Genomic DNA, 22,674 nt, shown 5'->3' on the forward strand with positions numbered 1-22,674 from the left:
ACGCGATATGAAGAAAAGGCAAATTTACACAAACAAAGATTAATGGTTACTAGGGCTGGGAGACCAAGCATGGGTATAGGTTTCATTAAAGGAAGATAAAAAACATTCTACACTTGGTTGTGGTGGTGGTTGCACAACTCTGAAAACATAGATCATTGAATTATACTTATTAAAATGGTAACTCAGCCATTGTATGGTGGTGTATGCCTTTAATCCCAACTTTCAGGAGGCAGAAGCAGGTGGATTTCTTCTTATCTCTTACTTCTGTGAGCTCCTGTCTAGATAGGGCTACATAGTGAGAGCCTATTTTAAAACAAACCTAAAATATTAAATCATATGTATTAGGGTTATTTTAAGAAATCCATTTATTGCCAGGCAGTGGTGGCACACGCCTTTAATTCCAGCAGTTGGGAGGCAGAGGCAGGCAGATTTTTGAGTTTGAGGCCAGCCTGGTCTACAGAGTGAGTTCCAGGACAGCCACGGCTATACAGAGAAACCATGTCTCGAAAAAAAAAAAAAAAGAAAGAAAGAAAGAAAGAAAGAAAGAAAGAAAGAAAAGAAAAGAAAAAGAAAAAAACCCTAAGAAATCCATTTATTACTTATGTAATTTATTATTACTTATGTAATAAATGGACTGTTGTAGATTTCCATATGGGTGAAAGAACCTTGAAGAACCAAGAACAACCTTGGTCTTCTGCAAAAGCAGTAAGCACTCTTATTATTAATCCTGGGGTGTGTGTGTGTGTGTGTGTGTGTGTGTGCGCGCGCACGTGCGCGTGTGCCATTTAAGGAGCAAAAAATAAATGAAAATAAATAAAAAACTACCATATGATTCAATTACACTTCTCACTAATACCATGCATGGATATATACTTTGTATTAGTTATTTTTCTCAATGCGGTGACAATATTTGTGAAAAGCAATCTAAGGGGCCACCAGATGGCTCTGTAGGTAAAGACACTACTGTGCAAGCTTGGTGACCTGCGTTTAATACCTGGGACCCATTCAAATTGTTTGTTTGTTTGTTTGTTTGGTTTGTTGGTTGGTTGTTTTGAGACAGGATTTCTCTGTAGCCCTGGCTGTCCTGGAACTCACTTTGTAGACCAGGCTGGCCTCGAACTCAGAGATCCACCTGTCTCTGCCTCCTGAGTGCTGGGACTAAAGGTGTGCACCACCACCACTTGGCTTCCTATGTTAAATTGGAAGAAAAGAACTGACTCCACAAAGAGGTCCTCTGACCTCTAGATATGTGCTATGGCATGTGCACCCAGCACCCACACATAGACATTACACACTAATGATAATAATAATAATAATAATAATAATAATAATAATAATAAACAGTAACTTAAGAGAAGGATTATTTTGGCTCCTGGTTTAAAAGCACACAGTTCAGCATGGCCCAGAAAGTGGGACAGAGTTCACGGGAGCAGAAGCATGAAACCAGGACTCCTCCATCTGGGAAGACCGGAAAGCAGAGAGCAGAAGGATGCAGAAGCTCCTTCCATCCTTTTCACTCAGGTACCATAGACCATGAAATGGTGCTGCTGCATTCGGCATAACCCTTCCTTCCTTTCTTGGTTAAATTTCTCTGGAAATATTCTCACAGGCATTACTAGAAGAGCACCTCTTAGGGAATTCCAGCTCCGGTCAGGTGGACAATGAGGATTAGCTACTACATTTCTAAAGAATTCTAAATCAGCATGCCATAGATTTATTTGCATATCCATGTTTATTACTGCATTATTCACAATAACCAAGACATAGAACCAACAGATAGATTTTTTTTAATGTGGTAGAGATACACAATGGAATTTTATGCAGCTGTAAAGAATGAAATTCTGACATTTGCCAGAAAATGGATGGAATAGATACTGGAGATAAATAAGCTACAATCATGTTTTCTTTAATATGTGTAATATAGATTTCCACAGATCTACATATGATATGAAAGGAGAGGGGGCCAACGAGAGTGGAAGAAGAGCCCTAAAGGAAGGGGAAGTGAGAGAGAATAGCAGAATACAGGGACATAAAAGCAGTAGATGGGACTACTTATGGGGACAGTGGCTCAGCAGAACAAAGAGGAAGGCTGTATATATTTGAAAATGTCACAGTGAATCCCACTAGTTGTTATGCTAACTAAAAAAATGAACTCAAAATTGCCTAAGAATGGTGGTGGTGGAAACAAGACTATTAAAGTTCAAGAAATGAAATGCCTCCACTTCCATCAAAAACCCACATCTCTTATTCTGAGGCAGGAAACTAGATCCTTGTAACAAACAAGAGGGCCATTTCTTGTCTAAAATCAAGAGGAACAATTAGACATGCCACTTTAAGACTAGAAGAACACTAGGTGTACAGGAAGAGAAAGAAACATTATGAAATGGATTAATGGCTCAGCAGCAGAACTGGAAAAGCTAATCCAATGATGTCATTGAGTGCCTTCTAAATGTGACTTAGGCTGGGCATGATAAACATGGTAACATGGTAACTAAAAGCACAGATATACAAGAATTTGATTTTTGATCTGTTCTCTTTAAAGGTACATAGCTGGTTGGAAAGAAAGGTAAGGAAACCAGCTTCTTGGAGGTTGAGCTCCGCTTATTAAACAGGAAGAATTGTTTCCACTTGTATGGACTCTCAAGGGATGCTTCCTGGTAAAAGTTAGGAACGGAACTGTTATTGCCAGAGCTTTCTTTCCCAAAGATTGTTTAGGGACTTATTAGTGCAGAACTATTTCAGTCTGGGGGGAGCCTCCAGCCATCAACAGCTTGGGAAACCTGTAGTAGTTGGGGGGTGGGGGTGGGAAACGGTCATCCATCGTAACTCCATCCCAAAGAGCATCTCATTAACACACAACCTTCTTCCATAGAACATTATAATGATAGAAATTCAGTGCCCTAAAGACAGGACTCAATGTCCCAGAGCAGGGATTCTCTGACCTTTTCAGATCAGGAGTTTCCGTCATGACTCCAAAATCTTCCCTCCCCCCTGCCCCCAACTGTCAGATCTGGATTTCCCCTTTAAATGTCATCCTCGCCTTGCTCTAGAATAAACCTGGGCTTTAAGGTACAAAGGCTTCCATCCCTCAAAGAGGCACACCTTCTTCACCCCACAACCTGGAGCCCCCTCAAATCCCCAGCGGTGTGGAATAGTTCATCTCTCAAGGCAGCATGGCATGTTCTCTCCACTACTCAGACAAGCCCTCCCCAGATTCTTCTAAACTAGGGCCTCCTTCGGATCCTCATACCCCAAAGTCAGATCCCTAATCTCGAGGTTCTCATCTCGGGCACCAGCTAACCCCCAATCTCCACCTTAGTGGTTTTGGTGCCCTTCTCAGGGACGGGCTCCATACCATAGTCCTAACTTCCGTGACAGGCGGACAGGCTCGTGACCGGTCCCTCTAACGGCCCCTAGAGAACCAAGGCCCCCGGCCAGTGGGGAGGGGCGGGGCCCGAGTCAGGGGCGGGGCCTGGCGCGAGGGGCGGGGCCTGGCGAGGAGGGGGCGGTCTCGCGAGCCGCGGCAGGTGAGCGGCGGGCGCGAATGGCGGAGCAGTGGGATCTGGACGAGGAGTGCCTCCGCCGCCTGGGGGCGCTGACCCTGGAGCAGCCGGGTAGGGCCGGGAGGGTGTGGATCTGGAGCGTGGCTCGGAGGCTGTGAGGAAAGGGTGGTTGTGTGTGTAGCCTCGGGAGCCCCAGGCAGAGGCAAAGGCGCTGCAGAGGAGCGGTTCCTCGGGCGAAGAAGAAAGAGGCGATCGAGGCAGAAAGGGTGACACTGGGGTGCAGAGGCTGGAGTAATAGGAGAGTCTGAGGCAGAGGGTGAGGCATTGAAGGAGAGGAGGAAAGGACCCCTGTGTGGCAAGGGACGTTATTTGACAGAAAGAAAGAAGTCTCCACTAGTGGGAGGACATGGATGTAGGAGAGAGAGAGAGGAGTTGGGATGGGCGACTGTGGTGGTGCGCGCTGTTGAGGAGGCACAAGGGGCAGTTTCTTAAACTTCCCGCCTAGACGGACTTTTCAAGTTGGGTGCATTGGGAAAGGACACCCTATTCCGTTATCCTCTGTGAAGAATTTCCAGACCAAAGCCTTTCTTTGATCCGTCTTTTAAAAGCTCCAAGAGGCTTTTATGGGAAACACTAAGCGATCCTTCAGTCTTGAGCCCAGTGCCCAGCCCTGCCTTCCTCCTGAGAGAGCTAACCCTGCCTCTGACAGGGCTGACAAGCACGCGGCTTGCTAAGTGTCTAAGGAAGGAGAGCGCTGCGAAAGCCTTCAGTATTCCTAATGAAACCCTTAGCTCCCTAGGAAGTTAGTGATGTCATTATCGCCACTCGTGGGGTTAAGTGCCTTACCTGCATTTAATGTCTTATGCTGTCATGGTTCCCATTTTACAAATCAATAAAATTAGGTCAGACTCTTGCCCCGGAGTCAAAGCGGATGGTACAGGCAGGGTTTATTAATCCAAGACTGATCCCGAAGTCTGTGCTATAACCATAACAAATACTGGTAAATTGAATAGGTATTAATGTTTTTTGCTGTAATCAAAGATAATAGTTTGATCAATGTATAAATTGATGCATATGTATATGGACACACACACATTATATATAATTTGTATAAGACAAGGTCTTATCATGTGGCCCAGGCTGGCCTCAAACTTGACACTATGCCCAGTTGTATGCAGTTCTGAGGAATCAAATCTAGGGCTCATGGTAGGCAAGCATTCTACCAATTGGACAACATCCTTAGCCCAGCATAAATTTTCTTTTTAAAACTACTGTGAACTCTATTTTACAAGTCAGATAAAATAAACGTCCTTGGCTTGCTACACGTCTGTGTCTTCCCTTCCATTAAAATATTTTTAATTAATTAGCTAATTAATTGGTTTTTCAGGTTGGGGTTTCTCCCAGCTCTCCTGGAACTTGCTCTGTAGACCCGGCAGGCTGACCTTGAACTCAGAGATTCTCCTGCTTGTGCCTCCCAAGTGCTGGGATTAAAGGCATGTGTCACCAGCACCCAGCCTATTAAAATATTTTTATAGAAATGATCACCTTGGTATTGAGGATAGAGAGGTTCAAAGCTGGCTGTAGCAGTGAATACCAGTAATCCCAGCTACTAGGGAGGCTGAGGTACAAGGACCTGAATCCACAAACGAGATATAGTCTTAAAAAATAAAATAAAAGTAATGATATTTTGGGGAAAGGGCATATACCCCTTACATTCTCCAGTTAGAACAATATAAGGCAGTTAAAGATATTTTATTTTGGTTTGTTTGAGCTAGGGTCTCACTATTTAGATTAGGTTGACCCAAACTCACTGGGATTTGCCTGTTTTAGGCTCCCAAGTGTTGGAAGGTGTGCATCACCTTTTATCTGCCCAAGCAGATAAAATTTTTAAATCTTTAATAAATATACAAGAGATTAGACAAGAAGTCTTTAGACTGGCCCTTTGTCCATTAGTGCTGTCAATATTGTGGCCCACTGACAACTTAGAGAAGGAGGACCTTAGAAAATCAGGAAGGATGGAAACCACATTCAGGTAGAAGAAAAAGGAAATGATGTGTTTGAGAGAGGAGATAGTGAAACTTATAATGGAATAGAGATTTTTCTGTGACTATAAAGAAGTATACAGAAGTAAAGTGGAGGGAATGATGCAGGGTCAGGACTGGAGCAGAAACAAAACACTAGAGAACATGTGCTGTAGGCTGATGGTAATTGTTTGGCCGAGAAAAGATATGTAATTATCAACTATTAAAAAAGACTATTAAAGTAATTAATTTAGTATGCACTGGTTATGATAATTATTAAGCAAATAGTAAGTCTTTACCTTGCCTCCCTGTCTTACAGCCCTAATTCCTCTTCCTAAGGGCGCTGTTTGTTACCAGATTTCCTAAGTGTCCTCTCCCTATATAAGCTTTATTTATTTATTTATTTATTTACTTACTTACTTACTTATTTGGTTGGTTGAGACAGAGCCTTACTACGTCGGTCTGGATGTCCTGGAGTTCACTATGTAAACCAGGCTGGCTTCAACCTCACTGACATACACCTGCTTCTGCTTCACTAGTGCGAGGATTCAAGGCATGTAACTATGCCTGGAAATGTTCTAGTTTTTTATATGACTATTTCCCAATATATATATAAGAATAAAGATAACAGAATCCTGGACTCACCCTTCCCCACTGCCTTTCCGGTGCTAGAGTTACAAGCAGACCGCTACCTCTATCTGCCCAACATTGGTGTGGGTACCAAGGATCCAAAGTCCAGTCTTCGACTTATATGGCAAGCATCTTTATTTTTTTTTTAAAGATTTATTTATTTATTATATGTAAGTACACTGTAACTGTCTTCAGACACTCCAGAAGAGGGCGTCAGATCTTGTTACGGATGGTTGTGAGCCACCACGTGGTTGCTGGGATCTGAACTCCGGACCTTCGGAAGAGCAGTCGGGTGCTCTTACCCACTGAGCCATCTCACCAGCCCCGGCAAGCATCTTATAAACGGAGCTCTCTCCCCAGTCCAGAATTTATTTTGTTTTTTAAAAATATTCTGTTGCCGGGCAATGGTGGCACATGCCTTTAATCCCAGCACTTGGGAGGCAGAGGCAGGTGGATTTCTGAGTTTGAGGCCAGCCTAGTCTACAAAGTGAGTTCCAGGACAGCCAAAATATAATAATCAGAGAAACCTTGTCTCAGAAAAAAAATATTCTGTTTATTTTTAATTGCCCATAAAATATCTTTAAATATAACAGTATTGTTACATTTTTCTTTGGAATACATTTCTTTTCATAGAAATCACTCCTGTGATTTCGAATGTAGTATGTCAAGTACTACCTCTAATACATTGTGCTTTAACTGTAGTAGTAACCTTTGTATGTGCATTGCTCAGGATAGAATCCAGAGCCTTACACATGCTAGGCAAACACTCTACCACTGGGCTACATCTCTTGTCCCAATAATAAGTTCTTTTGGGGGAGGGCAGGTAGAGATAAGGTCTTACACATGTAGCCTTGGCTGGCCAAGAACTCACTATGCAGACCAGGCTAGTCTGGAACTCTTAGAGCTCCACCTGCCTCTTCCAGAGTTCTGGGATTAAAGGCATGTACCACCATGTCTAGCGATACTCCCCTAATATCAAATATTCATACAATAGTGTCTTGTCTCTGATTGAGACAGTTTTTTTAACATTTGAAACATTTATCAAAAGCTTAAAAATATTTAAACAACATGACTCAAAACTTGAAATATATTCTTTTTTGTTTGTTGGTTGGTTTGGTTTTTATCGAGACAGGGTTTCTCTGTATAGCCCTGGCTGTCCTGGAACTACTCACTATATAGACAAGGCTGGCCTTGAACTCAGAAATCCACCTGCCTCTGCCTCCCAAACGCTGGGATTAAAGGCGTGTACCGCCACCGCCCGGCTTGAAATATATTCTTAATAGTTAAAAAATAAAAGTCTAGTTCACAAAAATATACTTTTTAACAGCATAAAAATAAGCAAATGGGGCTGGTGAGATGGCTCAGTGGGTAAGAGCACCCGACTGCTCTTTCGAAGGTCCAGAGTTCAAATCCCAGCAACCACATGGTGGTTCATAACCATCCGTAACAAGATCTGACGCCCTCTTCTGGAGTGTCTGAAGACAGCTATAGTGTACATACATATAATAAATAAATAAATCTTAAAAAAAAAACATTTAAAAAAAAAAGCAAATACACATTCTTATGCCATGTCACATTGAAATAAATTATTACCTAGTAAAAGACTCTTTAGCTATCAAAACTATGGATATGACAACTACATAGTAACATGATAATTATATTTTATATTAAATGGGAAGAATGCAAAATTGTATATAAGTATAATGATATGTAACCAGGAACTGGGATGAATGCCGTGGTTCCTGGCTCCTGGCTTCCTGTGCCCCAGATGCTGCTGGGAACCTCAAGGAGTTGGGGAAGGGGGTCAACAGGTTCATCTTTAGGAGATTTAGGTATAGCTCTTTATAATGAAGGCCTCCTCCAGCAATGTCGATCCTTGACCAAGGAGACAGTCCTTGTTTGTCCAAATTGCTTTGATGGTGGATGTGCATTCATACATCTTACTCAGGGTGAACCAGGGATTAAAAGCCTTTTGCAGGAAGAACCCAGGAAGGGAAGCTCATTGGCTAAACACTAGAGGCTTATCTAGACACCTCATTACCTCATTAGCATAGCACGTTTTTATGCTATGTAGCTGATTATCGTGGTCCTTTTAGTTGGGTGTCATGGTTACATGTTCCAGATCAGGTGGTTTGGCAAGGAGCTGGCCCCATGCCTGCTGGCCTCAGTTCTGAGATTTTTCCAGGATTTAGGTTTGCTCAACTTTACCAGTTCTTTTGTCTGGTGGGACAAATATTCATACAATAGTGTCATGTCTCCAATTGAGACATTTGTTTTTTAAATATCTATAAAGTGCATATGCCAGTTTGTTGAATATATTTTAAATCTTATTTGATTTAAATATTCCCTACTTTCCCTTTGAATTTTCATCATATTTGAGGAAATTTGCACCATTTGTTTTGAAGTGTTTATGATACAACCTGGATTTTACTCGCTCCATCCCTAAAATGTTTTCCTCGTTTTCTGAATTACCTGTGAATTAGTAGTTATATGAGGTTTAATCACATTCAGATTTGATTATGCATGCCTTCCCACAGACTGCTTCTTGAATAGCCCTATATATTTCTATAAGAAAGTATGCAATGTCTGATGTTCTTTGTATTTGGGGTAGCCATTGATTATGCTTGCCCGGGTCTGTTAATTCACAAGGAATTACCAAAATTCCATTGTTCTTGACTAGTCTGATAATTCTGTAAAAACAAAAGTCTCCACACCAATCATTTGTTGTCATGTAGAAAAGGCAAAACCGATGTCTGATTTTTTTTTGTTATTGTTATTGTTTCACCTGACACTTATCAGTTTTAAAAGTGAGTTTATTTTTTTTAAAGGTAACTAATGAAGACTGCTTTACTTTCTCCGAATCATTATAAACACATTGATTTAACAATATTTGGTGTGTCCTAATCTGTCGGTAACCCCAGACTCTGGCCAGCAGAGGTGGGGAAAAGATGACATGTACACCAAGGCAGGGTTTTAAACACCTTCCACAGCGCTTCAGCTTCAGCTTGCTTCAGCTTCCTTTATTCTCCCTCAGCTTTATTCCCCTTTATTCTGGGGGATCGCCCAATTTATCCCCCTCCACCCTCTGCACTCCTCTCTCACCACTCTTCATCATCCAATCAGCATTCAGAATGCTCTGTACATGAGCCATGCACGCAGACAGGGTGGGTGTTGATAGGTCAGTGACTCAATATCATGCTGTATGACTCTATGCGTCAGGCGGACAGCGCATGATCATTCAGGTGCGTGTGATCATTCAGGTGTGTGTGATCATTCAGGTGTGTGTGTGATCATTCTGGTGTTCATGATCATTCAGGTGCTTGGTAAACAAGCAGGGATCACGGGGCTTGGCAATGAGCCAGGGCACCGTCTTGGCTGCTGCACGGCCGCACCCACTTCCCACACTAATCCATTCTGGTTACTGGAACTCACTTTGTAGACCAGGCTGGCCTCGAACTCAGAAATCCACTTGCCTCTGCCTCCTGAGTGCCGAGATTAAAGGCGTGAGCCACCACGCCCAGCTTCTGAAATTTTTTTATTGTCATTAGAAACAAGCTCTATGATAGGTTATTAATTCAGTTTCCTAGTGAAGTTATAAATGGTTTTCTTTTTTCACTTTAGTTTCATATTTTATTAGTTTAAAAAATTGGAAGAGAAAGTAACGGCTTTGTAAAAACATTTGTGTCAACTGTTTTTGTGAATCTCTTCCACTCATCCACCCCCATGTGTGGTGGTTTGAATATGCTTGGCCCAGGGAGTGGTGCTATTTGGAGGTGTGGTCTTGTTGGGGGAAGTGTGTCGCTGTGGGTGCGGGCTTTGAGATCATTGTCCTAGCTGTCTGAAAGCCAGTCTTCTCCTAGCTGCCTTTAAAACTCTTACCTCCTCCAGTGCCACGCCTGCCTAAATGCCGGCATGCTTAACCCCTGAACCTGTACCCAAGCCCCAATTAAACGTCCTTTATAAGAATTGCTGTGGTCACGGTGTCTCTTCACAGCAGTAGAACCTCAGACGCCATGCCTGCCACACTCTGATCTTCCCCCAGCAGCTCCTCTTCCTGTTTTCATTTTAGAGAGAGATAACTTGAGTTTTTGTTTTTACAACAAAGATGAGATTTTGTCCATTGAGGTATATATCATGTACATATTTTGGTTTTATGTGTATGATTTCTTTGCCTGCGTGCGTGTCTGTGCACCACACGTGTGCCCTAGTTCCAGAGGAGGCCCGAAGAAGACATTGGATCCCCTAGAATTGAAGTTAGCTGCTATATGGGTACTGAGAATTGAACCTGGGTCCTCTGGAAGACTAGTTAGTGCTCTTAACCACTGCGTCATCTCCCCCGCCCCTATTGTATTGTTAATCTATATGATACTGCTGTGTTTGATTTGTTCTTTGATCTATGTGAAGTTAACACTTTATAAGCACTGGAACCAAATGCACATGTTCTTAGCAGCCTGCACTTCACAATTTATTTGTTGAATGATGATCCTGGGGTCCTGTTGTCCGTTCTTCAAATGAGTCCACAGTGAAAACCATGAGAAATCCCGCGCATCACCGGTGGAACCACTAATTACCCTCAGCCTTTCTCACAATAGCAGAATCTTAGGATATTAGATTAGCATGAATCATAAAGTTACCAAGACAATGTTGTCAGAGTCAGGACATTTTTAAAAAGATATTCGCATGCTATTAAATTCAAGGTCCTCTAGAACATTTGCAGACTTGTATAACTGTTCTAGTTTGCTTATGATTGTTGTGATAAAATATTCTAGCCAATGTATCTTAGGAAAGGGTTTCTTTGACTTATACTTCCAGGTCACAATTTGTCATTGAGGGAACTCGAAGTAGGAACCTGAGGCAGGATTTGTGGAGAAACCCTGCTCACTGACTCACTTTTTGATTCACTGGCTTTCTTACTCGGCCAAGGACACCCTGCCTAGACCCTCCTGTACAAATTAATAATCAAGAAAACCCTCCACAGACTTGCCACAGGCCAGTCTGATCTTGGCAAAAATTTAACTGAGGCTGTCTTCAAACGAACAGTTAGTGCTAACTAGGACAACAACCACTCCTGCTGTCTAGCTCCAGAACGTTTTCATTGACCTATTAGAAAATCACCATATTTCCCACTTTCCTTAGCCACTGGCAGTCACCAACAGAATTTCTGTCTCTGTGACTTTGCTTCTTCAGGACATTTCCTCTAAGTGGAATAATATGTGTCCTTTTCTGTCTGGCATATTTTGGAGGTCTATCTATATTTTAGCATGTATCAATAATTTATCACTTTTTATTAAAAGACTTTATTTTTAGGGCAGCTTTAGATTTACAGAGAATTTGAGCATAAGATGCAGAGCTCCCATACACCCATCTTCGCCTACATTTATCCCCTACCCTCCAGCTTTCCTTATTAGCAATAATCTTCCCATGTGATACAGTTACTATAATATTGATACATTTTTAGCTGAAGACTACAGTTTATATTAGGTTTTACTCTGTGTTGTATAGTTTTTTGTGTTTTGACAAATTTGTCTTGTTCTATGTCTAATATTACAATAACAAACAATGGTTTCAATACCCTAAAAAATCCCCTACTGGTCTGGTGGTATAGCTCAGTGGTAGAAAGCTTGCCTAATTTGTCCAAAGCCCTAGGTTTAATTAACAGTACTTTAAAATTAACAAATAGGAGATGGAGAGTTGGCTTAGGGATTCAGAGCAGTTAAAGGTTGCTCTTAGAGAGGAAACAAATTTGATTCCCAGCATCCACAATCATTTGCAATTCCAGTCCCAAGGGGATCTAATGCCCTCTTCTGGCCTCTGTGGGCACTGCACAATATGATGTACAAACATACATATAGGTAAAGTACCCATACTTTAAAAATAAAATAAAAATAAGGGTTAAAAGATAAATAAATAACTCTAGACCTCACATATTTATTTCTCCCTTACCCCAAACTCCTGACAGTCTCTGATCTTGTTTGCTTGATTATTTGATACAGGTCCTCACTATGCATAGCCCAGTTGTTGGTCTTAAACTAATCATATAGTCGAAGATGGTCTTTCTTGCCTTGGCTCCCAAGTGCAGACATTATGTCCTTCCCTACCACTGACATTTTCACTGTTGTCTTATTCAGAACGTTACAGAGTTGGAATCACATACTATCTAACTGATTGGTTTCTCTCACATAACAACAGATACATAAGGTTATTCCATATCCAGCTGTGTATGGTGACATACATTTGTAAATGCATCCCTTGAGAGGTGGCAGCAGGAGTCTCAGGAGTTCAAGGCCATCCTAGGCTACACAGACCCTGTCTCAAACAAACAAACAAACAAACAAACAAATGGTTGGAAATACACCTCCGTGGTAGAATACTTACTTAGTGTGCATAAGACCATAGGTTTAACCTGAGAACTGCAAAGGAAAGAAGGTTCTTCCGTGTCTTTGCGTGTTTGGTTACTCATTCTTCTTATAGCTGAATATGTTCCACTGTGTGGACGTACCATGCTTTGCTTATGCATTTCCCTAATCAGGACATCTTGGCCACTTCCAGATTTTGGCAGCCATGAATAAAATTGCTATAAACACCTGTGTGCAGTCTCTGTGTAGATGTAAAGTTTGAGCTTGTGTGAATCAATGCCAAAGAGTGTGAATGCTAGATGACATGAAAAGATGTGTTCAGCTTTTCAGAATGCTGAGTTGTCTTAAGTGGTAGCATTTGCATCCCACAATCTCAGTAACACTTAGTGTCAATATTTAGGATTTTGATAATTTTGATATGCAGTGGTATCTCTTTTTTTCAATTTGCTATTTCCTAATGACTTATGATGTCGAACAGTTTTCATTTTTTGCCATCTGCGTACAAACACACACATATGTGTGTATATATACATATATATGTTTATACAGACTTTTGTTGAAGTATGTGTTTTGGTCTTCCCATTTTTAAAATTGGATTGTTTATTTCATGACTGTTGAACTTAAAGAGCTTTTGGTGTGTTTTGGATAGACACTAATCCTTTCCTGAAGAAGATAGTTAGCAAGTACTTTCTCCCACTGCGTGAATTAGCTTCTCATTACTGTAACAAATAGTTAAGATAAATGGTGGTTTCAGAGGTTCCAGTCTATGAATAGGTGGCCTATTGCTTTGGTGTTCATGAAAGTCTGTATTCCATGTACAAATGGAATGATGCGGTCTTTGTCCTTGGCATATGGCTCCTTTGATTTAAGATAGTCTTCAGGGTCACCTGTGTTACGGCGTACATCAGAACCATGTATCAGAAGTTCCTCCATGTTTAAGTCCGAACAAGATTTCTTTTTACATACATTATAGACGTTGCTTATTTGCCCATGGATGAACATGGGCGCTGTTTCTACTTTGGGGCTAATTATGATGAATGATTCTGTGAGCACTGAGGTGCAAGTCGTGTCTCAGTCTTGCTTTCGGTTGTTTTGGATAAAAATACTCAGAGGTAGAATTTATTAATTATTGTTATTTTTTCTCATTCTTGTTTTCATATTTCTCTCTCTCTTTTTTATGTGTGCTTGCGTGTGTGTGGAGACCAGACATTGACAAAGGGTGTCTCCCTCAAGTACTTGTCCCTTTGAGACAGGGCCTTGCCCTGAACTCGAGTCTTGCCCATTCAGATAGACCATCCAGCTTGCAAGCCCCAAGGGTCTTCTGTGTCCACCAACCCTGTACTGGGACAGCATGTACTAGCCTCCACGCCTTTTTTTTTTTTCTTCTCATGAATACATGTTTTTAATGACTGACTGATCTCTTTAATCCCTTAATTTAATATTTTGGTCAAAAGCATCTGCCTTCCAAAATAAAAAATTCAAAGAGAGAATTAGATGTGTGTGTGTATGTATATATGTATATGTATATTTATGTATGTATATATACATATATATTCTCAAATTTTTCTTTAATATTTGGTTTAATGCAAGACAGCCTTATTCTCTTACTTGCTTCATTGTACATTCTGTTTTGATATGATGTTGTTTTGTTTAAATGTCTATTTTAGGAACTTGGCATGGTACAGTGCATAGTTACAAGAGGGAGGAATATTTTCATAGCCTTTATGAAGATTATGGATATTTTCCTTCTCTGATAAAACATGAAAACTGGGGAATTTGTAGTTTCTTGACTTTTAGTTGTGTGTGGAATCCGAAATTGTATAACTGTCCCTTTTCACTTTGGTAGTGAAATCCATTGGTCCATCTTGGCTCTTTTACCCATGTGTGATTCCAAAACATCATGCACTAGTCATGTGGAAATATTGATGCCCTGAGTTATGTAGTTCTTCTAAATACTGACAGATAATCTTCATACAACATTGTCTTAATCACTGCTTTATAGCTGTGAAGGGACACCATGACCAAGACAACTCTTACAAAAGAAAGCATTTAATTGGGGACTTGCTCATAGTTTCAAAGGTTTTGTCCATCATTATCCTGGCTGCTCACACGACACTGAAGCTGTAACTGAGAGCTACATCCTGATCCCAAAGAGACTCTGGGCCTAGGATGGATTTTTGAAACACTAATGACACACTTCCTCCAACAAGGCCATACCTCCTAATCCTTTCAAATAGTGCCACTCCCTGTTGACGAAGCATTCAAATGTATGAGTCTGTGGAGGTCATTCTTATTTAATCCACGACAAACAGAAAAAAACATCAGATCTTTTTCTAAAGATATAGTTATGTGTATTAGTGTTTTGCCTGCATGTCTGTATGTGCTTCATGCCAGCAGAAGTCAGAAGAGGGTGTTGGATATAGCCTAGAAATAGAAACAGCAGATGGTTATGTGGGTGCTGGGACTCAAACCCAGGTCCCATGCAAGAAGGACAAGTGCTCTTGACTGCTGAGCCTTGCCTCTAGTCCAGATCTGAAGTACTTCCAACTAATCTCATTGGAAAACCTAAGTGTTTGGGAAGCATCCAATTCACGGTGGACAGGTAGACTTGTCTCAGAATTCTATTTTGAAGAAATAGAGTGTTAGGTATCAAACCTAGAACTATGTGCATGCTAAACCTTTGTTCTACCACTGAGCTTCATCTGCACATACACACCCAAATTGTGTGTGTGTGTATGTGTGTGTATATATATATATATATATATATATATATATATATATATATATATGATGTGTGTATGTATATAATAAATATACATGTAAAATGTTATCACAGACAGCAGTGACTATTAGTTGCTTTCCTGAGATGACAGGCTTACTTTATTATTAAAACAATGTTTACTGTCAGGTATGGTATCACACACCTATAATCCTACCCCTCTTGATTCTTCAAGATGTCCTCTGACTGCCACATGTGCACTGTAGCATGTGCACAACCATACACACACACACACACACACACACACTTATACACACACTAAATAAATGAAATGCAATAAAAAATAAGTGTCTAGTGGAGCTTGCCACTCGGTTATACCACATTTTCCCATATGCGCCTATGCATCTGCTTTCTTCAGCATATACCGGAGGAGAAACACATCACCCTAAAGGGTCAATGGATAGTTTCTTTTGTACTGTAAGTGCAAAATCAACACAGTACAAAAGGCAATTCATGTTTTCAGATTGTTACAAAATTTTTTTTGTTGTTTTGTTTTTTCGAGACAGGGTTTCTCTGTATAGCCCTGGCTGTCCTGGAACTCACTCTGTAGACCAGGCTGGCCTCGAACTCAGAAATCCACCTGCCTCTGCTTCCCGAGTGCTGGGATTAAAGGCGTGCGCCACCACGCCCGGCACAAAAATAATTTTTAAGGAAAGTATTTCCACCTTGTGGACATGTCTCACGGACCTTAGGGGTCAGGGGATCACATTTTAAGACCTGTTGCTTTGTAAAGATGTCTCCCATTGTTTGGAGGGGGGATCTCTTCAGAGGACTTTCATGTCTTATGGATGTTTCTGTGCTCTGCTTTTTCTTTAAAAAGTCCAATGTAACCATCTATCTATCTATCTATCTATCTATCTATCTATCTATCTATCTATCTATTTATTTACTTATTTACTTATTCGTTCGTTCGTTCATTCGCTTGGTTTTGTGGCTTTGTTTGCATGCAGTAAGGTTTCTGGTGCTTCTGGGGAAAGGGTGAGTCAGAACAGTCCGAACACAGCTGGAGGCTGTGGAGTTCCCTCGTGTTGCGTTCAGAAAGTGCAGAGAACCAGGCCCTCAGGCAGCCCAAGGTCCACTGTTTGTCTCCTTCCCTCCCAGACCCGGGTCTGCACCGTCACATTCACCTGCAGCCATCACCTCTGAGGTTTTCTATCTAGATTCTGCTAATAACCAACTTCTCTAAAGTATGGCTCTTGTCTTGAGCGAGATCTCCAGCTTATGGCTTTTAAAAGCTTCTGAGAGCTGAGCAGGGTGGCTCACACTTTTCTTCCTAGCACTCAGGAGGCAGAGGCAGAGGCAGGTGGATCTCTGAGATTGAAGCCAGCCTGGGCTATAGAGTGAGACCCTGCACCACCACCACCACCACCACTACAACAACAACAACAACAACAACAACAACAACAAATGATGCGACCCAAACAGCTCCAGCACTTTAAATTTTTATTTGAATTAAGTTCTCTGGCATTCACCTACAAGTTGGATCATGTAGAACCCCCTTCCAGTTTTGGTGGCTATTTTCAGTTTGGCTTACCAAATCTGCTAGTTTGTATTAGCAAATTTGAGACTCATCTCTTCTGTCACCTTGGGAGTCTAGTTGACTTTACGTAATCGTACATACACAGACCACACAGAGGCACACACGATTGTACTTTCCCTCTTTGCTCCTCTCAATATGATTTTTGGGTGTATTTTACTTTATGCATGTAACTGTTTTGCCTTCACGTTTGCAAGTGCACCGTTTACATGCCTGGTGCCTGCAGAGATCAGAATTGGATCCATGGGCACTGGACTTGCTAATGATTGTGAGCCACCATGTGGGTGCTGGGAACCAAATAGGGTCCTCTGGAAAAGTAGCCAGTACTCTTAACTGCTGAGCTATTTTTCCAGTAGCCCCGTCCATATCTTAAAGATTCTCCATGTAAGACTCTGAAAAAATACTTGGTTCTTTGTGATTATTGCACAAAACATTAATTAATACTTTGATATCACTCATGGGCCATGTACACTTTGGGGACAGGGTTCTTGGCAAATGCTGTGCCACCAAGCTGAACCCATGGGCACTATTGTAAACTTTATATATACATTAATTTAATTCTTACATCTTATGAGTTAAGTATATTACTTCCTTTCCTTAGCAGGTAGGAAACCTGTGCACCAGGAGGTTAAACGACAAGTGCCGGTCACAGGCATTGTGCTTCGTTCTTTGTACCCATGTGTGTTCTTTAGGTGGCTTCACTCTAGCTTCATGTGAGGAACCCTCGGCAGCTTCATCTTGCTTGCTTGCTTGAATCTTCAAACATCTTTGAAGTTGACATCTTGCACCGTATACTATAGTGTATATCCTGGGAAAATTCTGAGAATGTTTTCTAAAGAGCTGAATTCTAGCAGTGCAAAGTACTTTTCAAATTTTGTTTAGGAAGTGTGGTTGGCTTGTGCCTGTAATCCCAGCATCCAGGAAACATACAGAAGACGACTGAGCGCTTGAGAACAGCCTGGGCTGTCTAGTAAGACCCAGCCTCAAAATAAAACTAAACTACGCAGACCAAAGCATCAAAACTCCGAAGGGATCCGTACATTTTGTTTCGAGAGCGTTTAGGGTCCTGCACCACAGCTTCCAGGTGATCAGGGACCCCAAGAGCCATTGCCCTGCAATTCATATCAGTGTCTTTGACCACACTGCTATTTTTAAAAAATATTTTTAATATTGCTATTTGTAAGTGGATTTTTAAAAAAATAATAATTTAATCTTCAGCCAATTGTTATTTTTTTCCCAAATGGACAGGTACCCCTGCTCAACAGACAAATAAGGCAAAAGATCTGATGTTACTAGCTGTTTGTGGAGGACCTTTCAGAGTCCCACGGGAGGATGGGGAGCTGACTACTGTTCATCCAGCAGGAAATGATAAAGCATCCACTGATCTCTTTTCAGAATTGGTGGAGTCTCTCTCATTGCAGGGATCTTATGCAGGAAAAATCCACTCTATTGGTGATGCCTTCAGAAATTTTAAAAGTCTCCGATCCTTAGATTTATCAAGGAATTTGATCAGTAGTCTAAAGGTAGGTTCCTTATTCCATGATCAGCCAGATTAACTCAATTTATAGTCTCATGAGAAGAAATAAGATAGAAAATGTCGGGGCTGGTGAGATGGCTCAGTGGGTAAGAGCACCCGACTGCTCTTCCAAAGGTGCAGAGTTCAAATCCCAGCAACCACATGGTGGCTCTCAACCATCCTTAACGAGATCTGACTCCCTCTTCTGGGGTGTCTGAGGACAGCTACAGCGTACTTACATATAGTAAATAAATAAATAAATAAATAAAGATAGAAAATGTTGCTGGGAGGTGGTGGTGCACACCTTTAATCCCAGCACTCGGGAGGCAGAGGCAGGCAGATTTCTGGGTTCGAGGCCAGCCTGGTCTACAAAGTGAGTTCCAGGACAGCCAGGGCTATACAGAGAAACCCTGTCTTGAAAAAACAAAACAAAACAAAAAAACCAAAAACAAACAAAAAATAGATAGAAAATGTCAACCTGGGAAGTAGAGGATCTTTTTACAGGTTCCCCAACTACATTTTATTACTTTCTGTAAATTCTTTCACCTTTATGCTTAAATTTTTTTTCTTATAAAATATTAGGTAAAGCCAGGGGATGGTGGCAAATCCCTTTAGTTTCCAGCACTTGAGAGGTAGAGGCAGGCAGATCTCTTAGTTAAAGGACAGCCCGGTCTTTATACATATACCTATACCTATAACTATACCTATACCTATACATATACATATACACATCAGGGGAAACCATATGAAACTTGCATTGCCAAAGGCAATAGTACACATTTCAATGCATTAGAAAACACTAAGTTTCTGACTTGTAAACATACAGATTCTTAGTCCCCATTCTAACAGGAAGACTAGGTGGGCTCAGAATGTACCCAGGAGAATCTGGTGGTAGCTATGCACAGTACACATTGAACAATACTTGCAATGTTGTCACTGTGGATTTTTTTTTTCTAGAAAGATCAGGAATTGATGATCTCAATGGAAAAAAAGTATTCAGGTCAGGAGAGCAGAGGGCAATACAAGGAGTAGGAAGAAGGTCGGAAAAGGTGTAGGAGGAAGTTGGAAAAGCGCTTGCTGCACAAGGCCTGCACAAGGTTTTTATTCTAGATTTCAGCTCATGAAATTCAAGTTCTGGGAAAGCAAAGATGGTCTGATCCCCGAGGCTTGCTGGCCAGCCAATCAGTGAACTACAGGTTCGGTGACCAGACTCTATCTCAAAAAATAAAATGGTGTTTGGTGTAGTGGCACATGCTATTAATCCTAGCAGTTAGGAGGCAGGAGGATCTCTGTGACTTTGAGGTCAACCTGGTCTACATAGTGAGTTACAGGACAGGCAGGGCTAGACGGTGGGACCCTGTCTCAAAACAAACAACAAAAATAAGGTAGTGAGCAATTGAAGGAGACTCTTAAATCATCCTTTGGTCTACACACACACACACACACACACACACACACACAGAGACAGACAGACAAACAGACAAACAGACAGAGACAGACAGAGATAGAGAACAGACACACAGAACAAATACACACCACACACACACACACACACACACACACAGAGATAGAGAACAGACACACAGAACAAATACACACCACACACACACACACACACATAGAGAGAGACAGAGACAGAGAGACAGAGATAGAGAACAAATACACACTACACACACACACACACACACACACACACACACACACATGCTCAAACTCCCGCCCCCCCCGACACAGACAGAAAGACAAAGAGAGAGATAGAGACACACAGAGAGCAACAGAGAGAAAGACACATGTTCTATTTATGAGGATCAGCAATGTATTGTTCCTAATGTGCTTTTTTTTTTTTCAGGGAATCCAGTATTTATGCTCACTCCAAGATCTGAACTTATATTATAACAACATTCCTTCCTTAGTGGAGGTGTCCCGACTACAGCCCTTACCCTTCCTCAAAGAACTAGATTTGAGACTCAATCCTGTTGTAAGGAAAGATACAGATTATCGGCTCTTTGCCGTGTACACGCTGCAAACACTGGAAAAACTGGGTGAGACCCGCCTCCCCTTCCACTCCTCCCCAGAATCTTACTGAACTCAGCTGCCTCTAAACCTTTTTGCACAGTAGACCGAAGTGTGCACCGGCAGGAGACATTTGTTTATCAGTAAATATTTATGTAACGCTTTGTGTTGGCAGGATGTATGAGCAGTACTTCTATTGTTTAGGGAACGACCATCTGTGATTCTATCAGTTACTTCCAGCTTTATTTTCTTCAGCTGATGGTTTCTCCACTGCTTCCTCCTCAACATAAAATCCCCAAGTTGAGCCTTACTTCCCCAGGGGCCCAGCTCTATTAACCATAATAGTAATAGGAGCCCAATACAAATCACTGAGAGTTAGTTGCCAAGGAACAAAACAACAAATGAAACCCATTCCTTAGAATGAGCTGCTCTGTATTTCTACATAATTTCCTTGTTTAATATATATTTCTTGTCACTATACAATTTAATCTCGTATGGTCCTGGAAAGGCTATTGTTGGGAAACTAAGTTAAAAATTGTTTTTTTGGGGGGGAAGAAATGTGACACTGAGCCTTACTATGTATTTGTTCGCTGTCCCAGCTCCGCTTTCCTGAAGGAGCAGGTGAGCCGGTGGCAGTGGTTGCTGTGACAACTGAGTTACTGCTTGCTCTAGTGACAACATAATAGAATTGTGTTGTGACCTGTCTCTAATGCATGCGTTGAGTTCTGGGCTTCAGTTTTTCCTCTGCAAACATGGGTTTCTGACTTTGAAAAAGAAATAAAAGAAATATGCTTATGCCGTGGCTTTCACCTCCAGATGACCGTGCCGTCCGTGACAGCGAGAGGAAAGCAGCCAAGCTACATTTCAGTCAGTTGGGCAACAGTGAAAATTTTCTCTTAGAGGTGGAAAAAAGGTAGGAAAACTCTCTCTCTCTCTCTCTCTCTCTCTCTCTCTCTCTCTCTCTCTCTCTCTCTCTCTCTTCAGTTTAGTTCAAGGGGATTTCTAGTTTGCTTTCCTTGTTTTCCAGCAGAACTCTCAGATCCAAAATAAAACTGTCTGTTTAAAAACAGGTCTATAGGGACGAGAACTAAGCCCTCCTTTCTGGCCTGCAGAGTTTCCTTTGGCTATGGTTGTTATAAATTTCCCATCATTATTGCCACGGTTTAGCAACGGGACACTATAAGATCTCTCACGCTGTGAATTCTTACCTACCCTATCTTGGCAGAGTTATCCTTAGCACGCAGTCTGTTTGCATTGAACTAGGATTGCATGACCATAGGCAAGGCTGTTGTATTGCTTTGGCAAATTTCTAACAGATCAAAAAACTCCAAAACAAAGAATAAAGAGACCTTGAAGCTCTCAGATATCTGAATGGCAGAGTTTTGAATTTCTTGCTATAAAATCCTGTCAAAGGAAAACGTACCTTCTACACTGAACACATGCTTTTAAGACAGCCTTGCTGGGCAGTGGTAGAGCACGCTCTTATTACCAGGGCTCGGGAGGCAGAGGTAGGTGGATCTCTGAATTCGAGGCCAGCCTGCTCTACAGAGTGAGTTTCCAGGATAGCCAGGTATACACAGAGAAACCCTGTCTCAAAAAACAAAACAAAACAAAAACCCCAAATAACAATAACAACAATGGAAAAAAAAAGTTAGCCTCATTAGGGCTGCTGAGACAGTTTGCTGGGCAAAGACCCTGACCACCTAATCTGAGGTCAGTCCCTGGGGCTCACATGGTAGGACGGAAGAACTGACTCCTACAAGTTGTCTTCTGACCCCTGTACACGTATGTGTAACACACATGAACACACATATCACAGAAACGAATCCACTCAGGAGCAAATAAATGTAATTTGAAATTTTTAAATTAGCTTCATTAGTTTCTAAAACTAATTGCTCACAGTGTAAATAATTCAAAAAAGTCAAAACCACTCTATACTTTAGCTATTGATACTGAGCTATTTATAACACTCTTCTGTGTATTCTAAATACACATGAGTATACTTATTAGTCTGCTCATTTTGTCTAGTGTATTATTCACCACCCGGAAATAAATGCTAGTTATATCTCTCTAGGACTGAGGAAGTGACTCAGTCAGGAAAAGCATTTGCTCTCACAAACACGAGGACATTAGTTTGGAGCCCCAGAATCCACATCATCAACTACAACAACAACAACAACAACAATCAATCAATCAATAAATAAATAAATAACATGTATAGCAGCATATGGGTGAACCCCAGTGCTAGAGAGGCAAAGACAAGACCTGGGGTCTGAATGGCCGGCCAGCCTAGCCAAATAAGAGCTTCTATGGTGCTCT

The 22,674-nt window shown here is 41.4% G+C and overlaps 2 protein-coding genes across 3 annotated transcripts in view; one reads left to right on the top strand and one right to left on the bottom strand.

Annotated features, from left to right (window-relative positions):
* Kctd19 (potassium channel tetramerization domain containing 19) overlaps positions 1-3,399 on the bottom strand; it is a 30,743-nt gene extending 27,344 nt beyond the window's left edge. For both annotated transcript variants that reach the window (XM_021220593.1, XM_021220592.1), the window contains exon 1: positions 3,356-3,399. In XM_021220593.1, the coding sequence (XP_021076252.1) occupies positions 3,356-3,358 (3 nt within the window). In that variant the 5' untranslated portion in view covers positions 3,359-3,399. The remainder of the gene's footprint in view (positions 1-3,355) is intronic.
* A 145-nt stretch (positions 3,400-3,544) lies between these two features.
* The window catches only part of Lrrc36 (leucine rich repeat containing 36), a 53,950-nt gene continuing 34,820 nt past the window's right edge, over positions 3,545-22,674 (top strand). Inside the window, exons 1-4 of the mRNA XM_021220220.1 lie at positions 3,545-3,614; positions 18,222-18,349; positions 20,192-20,384; positions 21,172-21,268. Of these exons, the coding sequence (XP_021075879.1) occupies positions 3,545-3,614; positions 18,222-18,349; positions 20,192-20,384; positions 21,172-21,268 (488 nt within the window). The remainder of the gene's footprint in view (positions 3,615-18,221; positions 18,350-20,191; positions 20,385-21,171; positions 21,269-22,674) is intronic.

Source organism: Mus pahari, chromosome 20, assembly GCF_900095145.1.
Source record: "Mus pahari chromosome 20, PAHARI_EIJ_v1.1, whole genome shotgun sequence".
Taxonomy (NCBI): domain Eukaryota; kingdom Metazoa; phylum Chordata; class Mammalia; order Rodentia; family Muridae; genus Mus; species Mus pahari.